The sequence below is a fragment of the Sceloporus undulatus genome, chromosome 1, assembly GCF_019175285.1.
Source record: "Sceloporus undulatus isolate JIND9_A2432 ecotype Alabama chromosome 1, SceUnd_v1.1, whole genome shotgun sequence".
Classification (NCBI taxonomy): Eukaryota; Metazoa; Chordata; class Lepidosauria; order Squamata; family Phrynosomatidae; genus Sceloporus; species Sceloporus undulatus.
This window is the reverse complement of record NC_056522.1, coordinates 350,253,393-350,270,296: the sequence shown is the minus strand read 5'-3', so window position 1 is coordinate 350,270,296 and position 16,904 is coordinate 350,253,393. Positions and strand designations below refer to the sequence as shown.

Genomic DNA, 16,904 nt, shown 5'->3' with positions numbered 1-16,904 from the left:
AAATTTTTGGCCAAGGTGACTAAACTAAGACTGTCGTACTTTGGCCATGTCATGAGAAGATACAATTCACAGAAAATACAATAATGCTTATTAAAGTAGAAGTCAGTAGGAATAGAGGAAGACTGCATTCCAGATGGATAGACTCAATGAAGGAAGCCACAGCACTGTGTCTGCAAGATCTGAGCAGGGCAGTTGATGATAGGATGACTTGGCGGTCTCTTATTCATAGGGTCAAAGTCGACTTGATGGTAGTTAAGAACAACAAGATCTGGAGGGCCATAGGATGGCTTTGATACATCAGTATGTGAGAGTGAGGACTTGGACAAAGGGGACGTTCTCTCATTCCCACAGTTGGGTAGATATTTTCCCGGTTAGAGAATAATAATTTATGTCCATGTGTCTTATCATATTTCTTTGTTTTTATAGCGGATGGCAAAAGGTTAACTTCAGTTGGAATAGATGACAATCATACTATTGTTCTTTGGGACTGGAGAAAAGGAGAAAAGCTTTCAGCAACAAGGTAAGAGTTCAGCTTAATTATGGAATCTTAAAGGTAAAGGTTTCCCTTTGACAAGTTTGCCTAGTTGTGTGCAACTGTAAGGACTGTAGTCGTGTTCAACTGTAGAGACTGTAGTTGTGTCTGACTGTAGGGACTGTAGCTCATCTCTGTTACTAACCAAGGAAGCCAACAATGCCAGAGATGATTGTGGCCATGTGGATAGCATGACTGCATGGAACACTGTTACCTTCCCACCAAAGTGGTACCTATTTATCTACTTTTACATGCTTTCAAACTGCTAGATTGGCAGAAGCTGGGACTCACAATGGGAGCTCACTCCATCATGTGGTGCTTCAGTCTCGACTTACTGACCTTACTGTCGTCAGAGTCAGTGTCTTAACTGCTAATCCACCACATCCTACTATTGAATCTTGTCAATACTTAATTCAAAGAGAAATGACCAAGAAAAAAAAAAAAGAAACCATGAATACTGTGGTCTAGTTTGGATAATTTCTCTGTGCACAGTTATGTCTTGTCAAACTACTGGTTGACTGCAGATGGATGTAACATGTATTATATATGAATTGCACAAATGATATCGTACATTCACTCTGGCAATTGAGTGAGAAATGTAGACTCTCTAAATATTAGACTTTATATGTGTAGTCCTTCTGTATGCATAGGACTGGGACATATATGAATGTCCAGCAAGGCCAGAAGCAGAAGAGTCTCTAGTGGGCGGATGGGATGTTACACATTAATTTTACTATTTAAATGCATACATTTATTGATGATCTTGGTTTTTTTAGGGTACTTTTTTACTTGTACAAAGCATTTTCCCCATAACAAACTGAAAATATCTTGTGTTTTGTTCTAGAGGGAGCAAAGACAAGATCTTTGTTGTTAAAATTAATCCATACATGCCTGATAAACTCATTACAGCTGGAATAAAACACATAAAATTTTGGCGAAGAGCAGGTAGGACAAATAAAGTATTACAGTATTATTTGGGAAAGTTGAATTAATTTTTACACACCAAGACACCAAGCGATTGTACAAGAGTGCTAAACCCTATAAACAGAAGTAATCAAACAGAAAACAAGAGAAATATGCTGCAGTCCTAATGTTATTACCTGTAGTGAGTTATTGCTAGTACAGTGCACCCTTTTTATACGTGGGGAATCCATTCCAGAAGCGTGAAAAAACCCCGCGTATGCTCGAGCCCCATTGAAAGTAAGTCATTGTTAAGGAATAAGTATTTTGAACTCAGTGGGGCTTGTTTTTAGATAAAAACACATACGAATCACCGCACATTTTTTTTCTCTTGTCTTGTCTCTTTTGACATAAGTGCCAGCAATGATTTCTGGGAGCTGGGATAGCCGTTTTAGTCTTTTACAGCAAAAAAAACAAAATACAAAACAAAACAAAAAATTTGTGGTACCTTAAAAAACAAAGAGGTTTTGTTTGACAGACACTTTGGTAGACATCATCATGCATTTGATGAAGTGGACTGCTTATGTCATGATACCAATAGATTTTTGTTGTTTTTAAATATTACCTATATAATTCTAAATATTTTCAGAAGGTAAGCCGGAGGATTTCGGAGGGCCTTAATTCCCTGAAAGTATGCATTCATTTTTTTGCCAAGTTCATTTGCATATGTATGAACTTTCTCCCAGTGGTGTGATTATTGTTTATAGGGAAATTAGATAAATAACCTGTTCTGTGTTTCAACGATAGAGGAAATTCTATCCCTATATTAAGCAGTCAGTTAAATTGAATAGAATATTATGTTGAGTTTAGAAATTGTTCTCCGAGATCTTTTTAAAAATTGTTCAAATAATAATAATTTTGTTTTGTTTTGTTTTTCAACCTAAGGAGGTGGACTGATTGGAAAAAAGGGCTATGTGGGTCCAATGGGAAAGATTGATACAATGATGTGTGCAGTTTATGGCTGGACAGAAGAGATGGCATTCTCCGGAACTTCAACTGGGGATGTGTGTATATGGAGAGATCTGTTCCTCATAAAAACTGTAAAAGCACATGATGGTCCTGTGTTCAGTATGCATGCACTAGAAAAGGTGAGTGACATTGAAAATGAATTGATATTGTTTCATTTTAATGGCCAATAATTTTTTTAGCTGCCAGTCAATAGATGGAGAAAATTCATCACATCCTAGGAAAAAATATTGAAATAAAAACTACAAGAGAATAATTGACAAGCTCACTGTATATGTGACAACATATTTTTCTAAACCAGTGTGTCACTAGATGGGGAATTTAGTTGACATATTTAAACAAAGAAACAAATTACAAATTCAATCTGTGTTTCTTACTGATAAATCTAGTCTTGCAACATTTGTATTCAAAAAGATTTTAAGATGTGTTAATTATACTAAATAAACTGGATCTTTTCTTTCAATGTGTAAAGATGTACTAATATTCTAAGAATTTGCCATGGTTTTCTGATTCAGTATAAAAATTAGGAGAGAAAGAAATCTAGAGATGGATGGATTTCCACACCATTCAGTTGGTATTTTTCAATAAAGAGATGACAGTGTCACATAGGTAGCAATCTCCCAAACCTGAGACCACCCATTATTGGAATAAAACTAAAGATAGTGCAGACACCTCTCACCAAATGGTCTCCACATCAGCATTCAAACATTATTAGCATATGTGTTTTTAAACCTTTGATTACCTTTCCACAGCTGAAAGTATCAAAAACTAGGTTTTCACTATTTTAAGTCTTTGAATCCAAGCCTATGGCTGCATAGATTTTGATTATAGTACACTTAACTTTTACAGTAAAAGATATAATAATGCTTAAAGATAGATAAATTTAAATACCCAAAAAGATTATTCCTACCAACCTGAATTGAAAATAAAAATTTGTCTTAACCAGTAAACATTCTTGTTTTATCATTATCATTTATTGTTTTTATTTTTTCTTCTCTTTTTTAAAAACTGTTTTGCCAGTTTAAGATTTTGTAAACTGTACTTGGGAAGGCTTGCCCTAAAAGGCAACTAAGGCCTGATACGGACCGCCACTTGCGGCGACCTGGAGCCAAAATTAGGGCTCGGGAATGCAGAGTGTCCGCATGCTCCACGCTCTCCCAGTGCCATTTTGGGAGTGTGTGCATCCATATGCCATGCACGCCGATGATGTGCCATGTGCGCCGCGACCAAATGGGGCAGTGCACAAGGGACGTCACCATGCCGCTTCAGGGCGCTAATGGCACCTTGGCAGTGGTGCGGAAAGGAGTTGCGGATCGTTGCCGAGCCTGTGTGGTTGCCGCGGCAATGATCAGGAGGAGAAAGGGGCGGTCTCTGGCTGCTCCTTTCTTCTCATCTGTACAGCCCCTTACACATCTTTAAAATGTATACATAAAAGATATTTACTAATAATCCACATGAATTCAGCAAGGATTTAGTGGCTTTACGTTTAGCATAGTTAATGACAAGCAGTATAGAAGTGTTCTGCAAAGTTGCAGATACAGGGCAAAAGATGGACATGCTTAATATTTAAATAAAATATTGTATATATTTATATATAAGTCTAGAAATTTTAGTTAAAAATTGACCCCCAAAAACCTGGGTTGACTTATTCACAGGTCAATGTAAGTACTGTACTTTAACTCTTATTTAAAAATGAGCCATCTCCTGGTAAAGGGCAAGAGCATAACCTGTCCTGGGAGCACTGACCCCTCTCTATTATCTCATCCATCCAGCTTGCTGGAATTTTGTAAGTTCTTTGGCATTGTTTGTGTTTGCTTCATCTTCTAGATCCTTTGTTACATGCGCATAAGTTTTACCCTCAACTTATCCATGGGTCAGATCAAAAACCATAATTTTTGCCCCAAAACCTGACCTTGACTTATACATGAGGTTGACTTATAGTAGAGTATATATGGTACTAACATTGGCAATATAATCCTATTTCTGTCCACTTTCTAATATTTTTCAGGGATTTGTAACTGGAGGCAAGGATGGTATTGTGGCTCTTTGGGATGACACCTTTGAACGGTGTCTAAAAACATACGCCATCAAAAGAGCTGCCTTAGCTCCTGGCTCCAAAGGTAATTTTATATGTTTGTATGTAATATGTTTTGTATTTTAATCTGTTGCTGTTCCCCACATTGATCCATGGGGAGAGATGGGTAAGAAATAATAATTATAATAATAACAGTTAGTATTGTCTGTGCATCAGACTTCTCACTGTTTAAAAAAGTGGATTTTATTAATCGGATTCAACAATAGCCTTCCTGAACAGTGCAGATGCAAGAATGGCAAGGATGCACAAGGTGAGCTCCTTCCAAGTGACCTTTAATTTCCGTATTACCCTGACAGTATGCTACATTTGCTCCCCTGTGGGATGTTAATGGATGAATGGGCCATAATGAAGTGGAGAGTTAGTACATGACTAAAGGATACAAAGAACCTTTTCACTTTTAAAAGTTAACCAACTATTTGCTACTTATTGCTTATATCTTTCTGATGTGTGCTGCCTGAATATTTTATGTGATACTGACAAGTAGCATAGGTTACTGTAATGGGCTCTAAAGATCTTAAATTTTAGGAAAAAACTACATTGAGCTATAAAATATTTTGTTGAACCTGGACACATAAATCAGATAAAACTGCTAAAATAAATTGTCAGAAATTCTCTTAAATTTATTGAGTCTTTGTGTAATGTGTAAACTGCTGTTCTAAATGCCTTTGATTTCAAGGTGGATCTTTTCATAAGATTGAGAGCAGATGCCAAAATAGATCTCATATTTCAGCCCAAAACAGTTTGTTCCCTGGATGGCTGGAGGAGCAATCCACATATACATGGATTACTCCTCTAATGGCAGCAGACTGAGGCAAGAGTCTTGAGGTTCTTTTTCAGTTGTTAATGGGTCGAGACAGACTGCCTGAAAATGGTGGTCTGCAGGTGCCCGTTTTAACTCTGGAGGGATGCCGCAGCCGCCAAACCATGCGACGTCCCATCAAAGTAAAAAGAACCCAGTTCCTCCAGGTTCTTTTTGCAGTGCCCGGGTTATGTTGTGAGTGCTAAGCAATGTGTAGACACTGTGCATCGCTAATGTATAGATGGCGGCCCCCATGTGAATGGGAGGCAGTCATTAGGCCGTCACCCACACGTACTAGGGTTCTGGAGTGTGCAGTTGCTGTGCGTTCCGGAACCCTAGTTTCGGTGGCAAGACAGCGCTTTTGGCCTGTCTGTCTTGAGCCATCATTTCCTTCTTGGTCAGTTACTCAAATTCTGACTTGCCAAGCAGTAAGATTTCATTTTTGTTTTCCTGTTCTCCTATTTTATATCTGTTCTTAAATATTACATAACTGCAGTTTAGTATGGGAGCACTTAATAGAGAATTTACAAAGAAAAAGACACACACAAACACGCAAACAGATACTAGCAAAATTGAAACATATTTGCCACCTGATAAAAAGCGAAGACAAAGAAAGGATGAAGTGACTTCAGTTACTGCTGCTTTGATTATATGTCAGCAGGCCACAAAACATGAAGAAGAAACAAATGGAGCAATCACACAATTTTCCCTCACAGATGAAGCAGCATCTTCTTGAAAAAGAACAAGGTGTGCAGCTTTCTTTGAAACACATTTTTCTTTGAAACACAGTCTCCTCAGATTGGAGTAAATATCCCACTATTAGTGCTCTTATTTGGGAAACCTCTGCCTGGCATGGACTAGTCTGTAGGAAGTAGAGAGAAGAAGAAGGGATAATTTTCCCCCAGAGGTTAATCCTCCAAAGATTTTAGGGTTAACATAGATGTTTGGGTTCTCAGTACGCTGATTTAGGATACTTCTTAATAGATATCTATGTGGAGGGAGAGTGGACGGAGATGATAGCATGATACTCAGCATTTTACCTTTATGCATTCTACTGAGTTTAATAACTTTTGAAAATCTTTGTGCTACGCCTGTCCTTTTCCGCCTCCTCCTCATTTCTCTGTCTTGTAACTGTTCTAGAAAATATCTGTATTCTACAGGAAAAGGAGAAAGTGACATAAAAAGCTATGTTTGTACCAGGCAGAGGTGTCCAAAACCTGTGTACTAATAGTAGTATATTAACTCCAGTTCATGGTAATTCCAAAATGTTTGGGGTGGAATATCTCCTCCTCTTTCTCAGCAGTCCATGCTATGCATAGATCTCCTAGATCACTGTACAGAAATCTCTAACATCTGGATGTTGATCTTAATCCTTAGCCCTAAAATCTCTGGAATTCCACCCCCCTTTTTACTCTCCTCCTCAGCCCCACTAGTTCACACCACATACAGGTGTTTCAGATCATTGTATTGAAATCTCCTAGTGTCGCATTTTGCTTTTTTTTTTATTTTGTATCTTCTTTATAATTAAATATAATGGAAAGCATCAGAAGCATGGTTTGTTCTGGAAAGCTATGCAGTTTCCCCTTCATAGTGTAAAATTCCTCACTGCTGCCAAGAAACAAAATTGAAAGTGAAATCAAATAATTTTGCGTTTGCTGCATACTGGAGCCATAGAGGAAGTGCCAAAATCAGAGATTTTCTGGAATTTATTCATTTTTTTGTGATACCCAAACAGTGGGGGACAAAGGCTGATGCTGGACTTGGAAGTTCCTCAGTATTTTCATGAAATATCCCAGGTTGAATATGTAGACCTTGCAAACCTTCTTGAAAAACGTATAATAGAACGAGAAGATAGCTTCTATAGATCTTCTGGAAATATACTGCATACTCCTTTGGCCCAAGGTTGCAGGAAATACTTAAGATTCTATTACAAAAGCATCTATACTGTCAGTTGAGAACTCTGCCCTTTGGTCTGGCTACTGCACTTAGAGTCTTCACCAAGGTGTTGCTCTCTATTGTGCATTTGAAACAAAAAGAGATACATCTGTATCCTTATTTGGAAAATATTCTATTGAAAGCTGGATGCAGAATCAAAGCCAAGCATCGGAAGAAACAGTTAGATGATTATAGAATTTCTGATAAACTTCAGAAGGAGTAATCTGGGCTCAAAAACAGCTTTGACACATGTCGAGATGCAAATAGATGCAAGGAAAGCATGTGTGATTCTTTCAGAGGAATCAAACTAAGTAAAACATGTTTATTTAATGTCTTGCCTGTGGAATTAGCTGTCTTGCTCTTAACAAGTGCTAGCTTCCTTTGTAGAGGCTATATCACCAGCAGAAGCTAAGAGCATGGCAATTACATTACACGGCCCAAAAAGGACTGCAGCTTTTCTGCTTCTTGCCTCACTTGCCATTTTTGAACCATGACAGCAGGCCATGGCATATGGTCACTGTGGTCCCAGGGCAATCAGGGCGGAAGTGGCTTCTGGCTGCTTCTTTTGCTTCATCTGTTTTGCCCCGAGATAGTGACACATTTGCTTTCGGATGGTCCAACATGCACAGGCTTTATTTCATGCACAAAATTATTTGAAATATTGTATAAAATTACATTCAGACTATGTGTATAAGATATATATGAAACATAATGATTTGGGGTTTAAATTGGGGTCTCATCTATCTTGCTGTGTACATTTATACAAATACAGATATTCCAAAATAAATTTAAAAATCCAAATCCAAAACACTTTTGGTCCTAAGTATTTTGGATAAGTGAGACTCAACCTGTAATAATAATTTAAACACATTTACTTTACTTCCTTTTCTGTTTTTCTGACTGAATTATAAGTTTTTTCTTTGAAAAAGAAAAATTGTTATTGCTGTTGCTATGTGAGTAAGGCTATTTAACAAAACTGACCAAGGAAGAGGGAGGATTCAGCATTAACAACTGAAAAAGAACTTTTGAATTCCTGCCTCACTTTGCTGCAACAATGGGAATAACCCATTATACATGGATTGCTTCTTTGGTCATTCAAGAATGAGCATTTACGATAAGTACTAACTTCTTATTTGCAACCACTATCTAGTTGGAAGAGACTTCGAGGGACATCCAGTCCAACCCCCTGCCATGCAGGAAATCTAAATCAAAGCATCCCCAATAGATGGCAATCTAGCCTCTGTTTAAAGACCTCTAAGGAAGGAGACTCCACTACACTCCGAGGGAGTGTGTTCCACTGTCGCACAGCCCTTACTGTCAGGAAGTTCCTCCTAATGTTGAGGTGGAATCTCTTTTCCTGTAGCTTGCATCCATTGCTCTGGGTCCTAGTCTCTGGAGCAGCAGAAAAACAAGCTTGCTCCCTCCTCAATATGACATCCCATCAAGTATTAAAACTGGGTTATCATATCACCTATTAACCTTCTCTTCTCCAGACTAAACATCCCCAGCTTCCTAAGTTGTTCCTCTTAGGGCATGGTTTCCAAACCCTTCACTATTTTAGTCACCCTCCTTTGGACACACTCCAGGTCTTACCCTCAGTAAGTGTTACTTATCCTTAGCCCAAACCAGAAACCTAAAAGAGAAACAGGAATGTCTTTGCCTTTTATTAATGCCAGATTATGTTTGACATTTTTTTTTAAAAAGTAATTTATTTTTATATATTTATAGCTTTACTTAGAAATATAACATAAGTTCTCAAAAAACCAAATTCTTATATTATGTGTGTTTCCTTCCCATTTAGGACTCCTTTTAGAAGATAACCCTTCTATACGTGCCATATCATTAGGACATGGTCATATTTTAGTTGGTACAAAAAATGGTGAAATACTAGAAGTTGACAAAAGTGGACCAGTAACTTTGTTGGTTCAGGTAAATATAAATAGCCATGAGCTTCGAATTTTAATGAAAGTAATGAGTGATATTTTAGTCTATGTTTGTAGACGAATTTATCAACATCAGTGTGTATAAAATCCCAATGAATTAAATAAATATGATGAGCAGGCTGGGGAAGCATGTCGGCAGTTACTTGAACCCCAAAGCATTCAGTCAGCAAGTCATTTAGAGCTTTGTAAGCCAATGTTAGTCCTGCCAATGTAATTCTTGTAGGATTTGTGTCATATGACCATGATGGCGGTTCATGTCAGCATGCTGACGGCCACATTTTACAACTTTTGTAATTCCTGGATCATCATCATCAAGGCCAAGTCCATGCAAAGGTTATTATAATGGCTAAACTATGGCTCTACATATTTTTTCAGGATCAACCATAGCTAAAAAAAAAAAGCTGGGCAGAGGTAATCAGTGCTGTTGAAGTAAACTGGACCTCCGGTGACCAAGCCAAATCAAAGAATAACTACAGTATACATCTCTCTTTTAGGGCAATGTACAAGATACACTATTTCACTATGCACCCAGTTTCCAACCCAGAGTTGGCCTGGCAAGATATGGTTGCTCATATCAAAAGCCATGAAGAGATCTAGTAGAGTAAAAAAGGATAATGCAAAGAATCATGAGTTGGAACAGATCACAAGAGCTGTCCAGTCAAAACCCCTGCCATTCAGCAATACACAATCAAAGCACTACTGGCAGGCAGTCATCCAGTCTCTGTATAAAAACCTCCAAAGGTGGAGACTCCACCACTTTCCATGGCAGCATGTCCCACTGTCGAACATGTCAAGGCCCCATGTCTGTCTCATGGTAAAGGTCATCCATTAACATAACCAAGGCAATTTCAATGATTAGCTCAAGTTTGAAACTACAGTAGCCCCCCTGTTTTCACAGGAGATCTGTTCCGAACCACCACTACCCCTGCAAAAATGGAAAATCGCCGATATTCAAACCCCATTGGCTTGAATGGCGGCGTGTGCCCCCTTTCCCCCCCTCCTTTTGCCTCCTGCAAACGAGCAAGGGATGTGGATTTGAAGTCTGCGAAAATGGAGAGGTGACTGTACATTGAAATTAGAAATATTGCTCTTTCCCCTAGTGTTCCAAAAGCTGCTCAACTACCACGGCATTGTAGTTCTCACAGACATAAAACTGTAATTTTATTCCTGTGCTCTGCTCCCTTCAGCATTAGACAGACTTAGGGGCAAAACAGAGTGCCCCTTTGCACTGGCTTGGGGGTGGCATCAGAGTGAGGTGTTTAGATGCTGCTTGCTCCAACGCCACCCTGAAGCCGGTATGCCGCCTGCCCAGAAAATTTGCCATTTCTTTTTGCGCCAGCAAAAAGCTAGGTTTGGGCTGCAGCATAGTTTTGGCCTTACCTCATTGTCAAAGCCCCTTCAGGGCTGTTTCGGCCTGATGGCAAACGTTTTAGAGACTGAGTGCCCAAACCGCAACCCAAAACCCACTTATTTATTGCAAAGTGCCACGTCCCTCTGGCTTTCTAGTAACAAACCCTGGCGAACTCTGTGCTGGGGTGATGGCGTGTGTGCCCACAGAGAGGGTTCTGAGCTAGTGCCATAGGTTCGCCACCACTGGTTCAGCTGCTGATTCCATCATCTCTCTTGTTTTTCCCCTCATCTCATCACATGCTCATCTAAAGAAAAAGAAAAAAGAAGCTCCATTATAAAGAGCAGCCAAACTGCTAAGAATGGGAAGAATATGGGTTTGTGTTGTAATTGCTAGTCAATCAATGCTCTGCATAGCTAAGTTCTGTCATTAGCAGATAGGACCAGTGTTTTGAAGAGAAAATTGTACACAATGGAGAGAAATTTGTACACTGTCTCCATCGCTGCACCACTGTTGGGTGCAGGGGTGGGGACAATGTAACCTGCAGATCCAAAGATCTTGAAGCCCTGAAAATGTGGGAAAATATCAGGTGAACTATTACCCTACGATGGTAAAAAAAAAAATCACTCAAACTACCATAAAAGGTTATACTTTGGGTCAGTTTGTCATTCCCCCCCCCACTCAAGTTTCCACAAAACCTGTGAAAATGTTTAATTTATGGAAGAACCAGGAACCAGAGGTAATTGCATAGGCTGGGTCTTTGCCACCCATCATGGGATAAGAGGTGAATATTGCTTCCTTTATCCCCCTGCAATTGCCCAGTCCTGCCTTTGGGATCTGTGGATCAACCTAAAGAAGTACAGCAAAATGTCAGACTCACATCCTCTTCCATTTTCTTCTACCATTTCCTTCGGCTGGGAAAAGGTCTTCCAACAGATAAATTGTATTGCTTTAATAAAACAGATTATAAAGTAGCCCATATTGTAACTGTGACTTGCTCAGCAGCATTTGATGCTTTTTTAAGCCCTATTCAGAAGTTCTAAATGTGTAAAGAATAAATATGTTAGGAAATGCAGTGTGCTAGTCATTTCTAAACATGAAAGGTGTGTTTCTGAAGGGGAAAGCCTCCTCTGCCTATACAGTTTCTCCATGTGGTCAGGTACACAGATTTTCCAGCTTTCTTGATTGTGTGGAGAGACTTGACAGATTTAGGCTCTCCTCTTCAGAAAGTTGTCTCCTTACCAGTGGAGGGCACAGAGCTTGAAAGTAATTATTTTACATTGATGCTTGTTACCTGTACTGAATTATCTTTTGGGGCAATGAGGGGTGGGTAATACTGTTGGTTTGCTGAGAAGTGCAATGATGTTTCCTTTTAGCTCTTGCTTCCAGAAAAAGAACTGAGGGGAAAATGTTGATAGCATAAGCTTTCGTAGACTTAAGTCTGTTTCATCAGATGGATGGAATGAAGTGATCAGGGGGCAGAACAGACTGCCTCTAACAGAACTGCATGCTGCGGCCCCAATACATCTTTACACTGGTAAAAAGCTGGCTCTTCCGCTGCGCCACAGTGGGAAGCTGGCTTTAATTGCTCCAGCAGCATGTGGCATATAAATGCTTCGCTGCCAGAGCACCTGGAAGCCAGCCCCTGTGTAAATGGCCAGGCAGCTTGAAGCTGGCTTCTGGGCGTCTTGGGGCTGTATATCCTCTGCACGTGCTCATCCTCTAATGTGACATGTGCCATGCTCTGTTATCAATGCCCTTCAGCTCTCTATATTGGGCAAACAGGCCAGTCTCTGTGCCAGAAGATAAATGGATGTAAATCAAACATTAGAAATGGGGATACATAAAAACTAGTTTCAAAACACTTCAGTCTTCCTAGGCATTCTATCTCAGACCTCAGAACAGCAGTCCTTGAACAGCAAAACCCTGCAAAGGAAGATTATAAAGAGAAACAGCAAAATTGGAATATATCCACAAACTCTATTCCCTTTGCAGTGGATTGAACAGGGACAGTGATTTCTGGGGAAACTACACATATTATAACACCAGTTAACACCCCAGCATCATGAGGACTGTCTTGGTCAGTTTATCTCATCTCCTTTCTGGTTCCCAGCCAGGATCACACTACATTTCAATAACCCCATCCATCATTCATATGGTTTTCGACAACATCTTTCCTCCTACCTTTGTCTCCCAACATCCATCATTAAAACTGAACTTATCATCTCTTCACCATAGGTTTTTCATTTCTATTGCTATTCATACATACTGTACTTGTTTGTTCATTAATCTACAGTTCTCATACACAAAGGATAGTGTCCAATTAATGTCTCCCGCTGATTGGAACAAAATCTGGCAGTAGAACATCTTCTTGTCCCCTCCCAGCCCCATGTACTCTCCTAAATCTTCCAGAGGGTGAAGGAACTTTAAAGCACAGTTGGGAGAGGGACATGAGGGCTTCAGAGGGGATAAGCGGAAGAAAATAAATCTGTGTAAGCACAAGTATGCTTGGGCAACACAGGATATCACTTATAATCATTTCCAGTATGACTTGGAGAAGTTGTCTTCTTCATTTCTAATGTTTAAAAATCAGTTCTTTATTCCTCTTTGTAATATAGCTATTTGTGATATAGAATTAATGTTTTTCAGGGTCATATGGAAGGAGAAGTTTGGGGTTTAGCGACTCATCCTCATTTACCTATTTGTGCCACTGTAAGTGATGATAAAACCTTAAGAATATGGGATCTGTCCCCAAGCCACTGCATGTTAGCTGTTCGAAAACTAAAGAAAGGTAAGAATGTTTTTCTCTTACCAAATCTTACCTACATTTTGCTGTTTACCTAGCTAGCTGAGCTAAGAATAAATTAGTTTGTCAAGTCTTTGAACAGAAAGATATTAAGAAGACTTAAACTGAGCAAAATTCAATACAGAAATGAGGTTTCTAAATAGAAATGCAGATTGAGGGGTTTTCCTCAGAAGAGGGATGAACAGAAGCCAGTTTTGAAAACATTTAGCTATTTTACTTATCTTCTTCAAGAATAGCAAGCAGATGATGAGAAATACTTTAATCAGATAATGCTAAAAATATGTTGCAGGAAAAGAAGGTTGTATTTATAATTCTATTCTGTAGGATTACAGCCACCCCCTTTGTTTTTGCGGACTTGGAGTCTGCATCCCTTGCCTGTTCGTGGGTGGCAAACGGAGGGGGACAAAATGCAGCACGCACCTATGCACCACCATTCAAGCCAATAGGGCTTGAATATTGCCAGTTTTCTGTTTTCGGGGGGGGGGGGGCTGGAATGGATCCCCACAAAAACAGAGGGGCGACTGTATATATAATTCAACTCTAGACTGCATCAATTGCAGTATAATATCTAGATTGACAGAAGAAATAATATCACTTTGTTCTGATTTGGTCAGACCTCACCTGAGATACAGTGGGCCTACACCAACCACAGGCTTGCCATCCACAGATTTTAGCATCTGCAGGTGGTCCTGCCCCATTCACCCCAATGGTGATGCATCCACGTGGATATGCATCCACGTGGATATGCCTCTATGAAAACCAACAGGACTTGAGGTCCCATGGTTTTTGACATCCACGAGGGGGCAGAGGAGGGGTCTGGAATGGTACCCCTGTGGATATGAAGGCCCAACTGTATTATGTTCAGTTCTGGGCACCATAATTCAAAAAGGATGTGGACAAACTGGAGCATGTCCAGAGGAGGGCAACCAAAATGGTGAAAGATCTAGGAATTATGTCAGATGAGAAGCACCTTAGGTAGCTGGATATGTTTAGCCTGGAGAAGAGAAGGTTAAAGGGTGACATGATAGCCATGTTTAAATGTTTGAAAGTATGTCATATTGAAGACGGAGCACACTTGTTTTCTGCTGCTCCAAAGACTAGGACATGGGGTAGTGGATTCAAGGTACAGGAATAGAGTTTCCAGCTAAACATGAGGAAGAACTTCTTGATAGTAAGTTGTTTAAGAGTGGCACATGCTCCCAGAGTATGGTGGAGACTCCTTCTTTGGAGATCAGGAGTGTTTGGATTATGTATTCCTGCGTGACGGGGTTGGACTGGATGGCCCTTCTGGTCGCTTCCAACTCTATGATTTTATTATTTTGTATTCTCTGCTCTACTGATCTTCAGCAGAGCGTCTATGTTATGTCACTTTTTCATGAGGCATAAGATGGACTTTGAATCTGATATGCCGCACTCTTCTTAAGAAGAGGAGAAACTTTAGAGTGGGATGGCCAAGAAATACCTCCTGTTGCCATGAACCAAAGATTCCTAAAATTGAGAATCAGTAAAAAAATGCTAATGGCTTCATACTTCTCATAGAGCTGAAGCAATATATATGTTTGATAAAAAGAAGTCAGTCAGTGAAGTTTATGAGGAAAGGACTCAAAGACATTTTTAGGCCTTCTCCTCTCCCTATTCATCTGCAGCATGGAGAAAATAATAATGATCCCATTTTTATAATGGCAATCTCTTTATATTGATTACTGTAATCATATATGTGAGAACTATGAAAATTGTAGCTTAAATGTCGCTAAATGTTACTTGAACATGTAACTTTGTAATAACTACCAGCAAAATCTTCAGCCATCTGGTGAAAATCAAAATATGTTCCTTTTTTTGCTAGGCGGGAGATGTTGCTGTTTTTCTCCTGATGGAAAGGCATTGGCAGTAGGGCTCAATGATGGAAGTTTTTTAATAGTAAATTCAGACACTCTGGAGGATCTTGTTTCATTTCATCACAGGAAGGATGTTATTTCAGAAATACGTTTTTCTCCTGGTGAGTAATAAGCTTCACATTAGATTGGGTAGAGCAACTACTCAGGTCATAGATACCAATTTTCACCCCTACATCCCCTGTCCTGTGGGATGCATACAGTATTACTTCTAGCTATCACTTTTAATGTTATCTAATTTAGTTCTTTTCCTTATCAGCTAGAGTAAGACTAAAGTTTATTCTGTCCTGGACTACAGCCAGCACAAGTCCAAACAAACACTGATAAGGATTGTTTAACAAGAAAGGAGCTAAAAGGCAGGCTACAGACCTTTTGGTTAGTCCACAAGAAGTACACCAGTAACAAAGCCAAGTTCAGGATTCCAGAGTCCACAGAAGTCAGTTCAGTCCAAGATCAGGGCAGCCAGAAGGTAACAAGAGTCCTGTCGGTTCCGAAGTCAAGGGTTCAAGGCAAACAAGGAGCCAGTGCTGACAGCAATCACATAGAAGAATACTGTAATAAACTCTGGCACCAAGTTGGCGTCTCCCAGGTGGTTAAGTAGGAGACTCTCTTCTCGGTGCCAGCTGAGGCTTGTTTGCCAATTGTCTCTCAGCAGTTCTCCTGGACCGACACACGCAAGCACTCTCAGCCCTGTGTTGCTTAAAGGAAGGCACCTCCAGGCTTGGCTCTTCCCCAGAGTCACCACTAGGCTGCTGAGCCTCAAGAGGAATCCCACCAACACTAGGACCTGGCTGAACCTCCTCCTCTGAGGCTGGGAGATTGCAGCTGGGATCTGGCAGAGCAGGATTAGCACCTGGTGTAGCCTCATTTCCCCTTGCACTGGAGTAATCACATCCTCTGAGTCTGGCTCTTGACTGGCTATGACAGGATCTTTAGCAATCTACTATGCCTATATCTGATCCTGTATTTCATAGGATCAAGTTGCAATACTTGCATCCAGTTAATTTCCTTTCTATAAGCTTTATTAGAAGTTGCAAGACAGTCGTGGAAGTCACTGTCATCTATTCCTCTGACATCAAGGAAAATTAAGAACCTATATTAAATCTAAGGTGTTAATTGTTGTAAGATGTGGAGCCAACACAGGCTTACATTCTGTCAAGGGAACTTTGTCTATCTGAGGGAAAATCACATTAATATCTTGGAACTTCTTGACATGATAAGAGCCTTCTTTGAGGTCACCGCATCCAAATGACTACCACTACCACCATGGTGGTGTTTTATTTAAACAAGTAAGGGGAGAGCACTCAAGCACCATTCATTGTCTTATCATGATTCTTTGGGACTATTGCATGTGTAGAAAGAACACAGTAGTAGCAGTTCATGTTCCAAGGATAGAATAATAGAGTTGGTAGAGACCGCAAAGGCCATCCAGTCCAACCCCCTGCCATGCAGGAAATCCAAATCAAAGCATCCCCAACAGATGGCCATCCAGCCTCTGTTTAAAGACCTCCAAGGAAAGAGATTCCACTACACTCCAAGGGAGTGTGTTCCACTGTCGGACAGCCCTTACTGCCAGGAAGTTCTTCCTAATGTTGAGGTGGAATCTCTTTTGCTGTAGCTTGCATCCA

General features: G+C 39.9%; 1 protein-coding gene across 20 annotated transcripts in view; it reads left to right on the top strand.

The window, feature by feature from the left end:
* The window catches only part of EML5 (EMAP like 5), a 126,878-nt gene that overhangs the window by 63,437 nt on the left and 46,537 nt on the right, over positions 1-16,904 (top strand). For 19 of the 20 annotated variants that reach the window (XR_006104970.1, XR_006104969.1, XR_006104968.1 and 16 more), the window contains 7 exons: positions 427-520; positions 1,377-1,477; positions 2,378-2,580; positions 4,467-4,578; positions 9,089-9,216; positions 13,228-13,369; positions 15,228-15,380. Coding sequence is in view for 17 of the 20 variants with exons in the window: in XM_042478587.1 (XP_042334521.1) it covers positions 427-520; positions 1,377-1,477; positions 2,378-2,580; positions 4,467-4,578; positions 9,089-9,216; positions 13,228-13,369; positions 15,228-15,380 (933 nt within the window). In the remaining 3 variants the exon portion in view is untranslated. The remainder of the gene's footprint in view (positions 1-426; positions 521-1,376; positions 1,478-2,377; positions 2,581-4,466; positions 4,579-9,088; positions 9,217-13,227; positions 13,370-15,227; positions 15,381-16,904) is intronic. The other variant, XM_042478596.1, reaches the window with a different exon arrangement.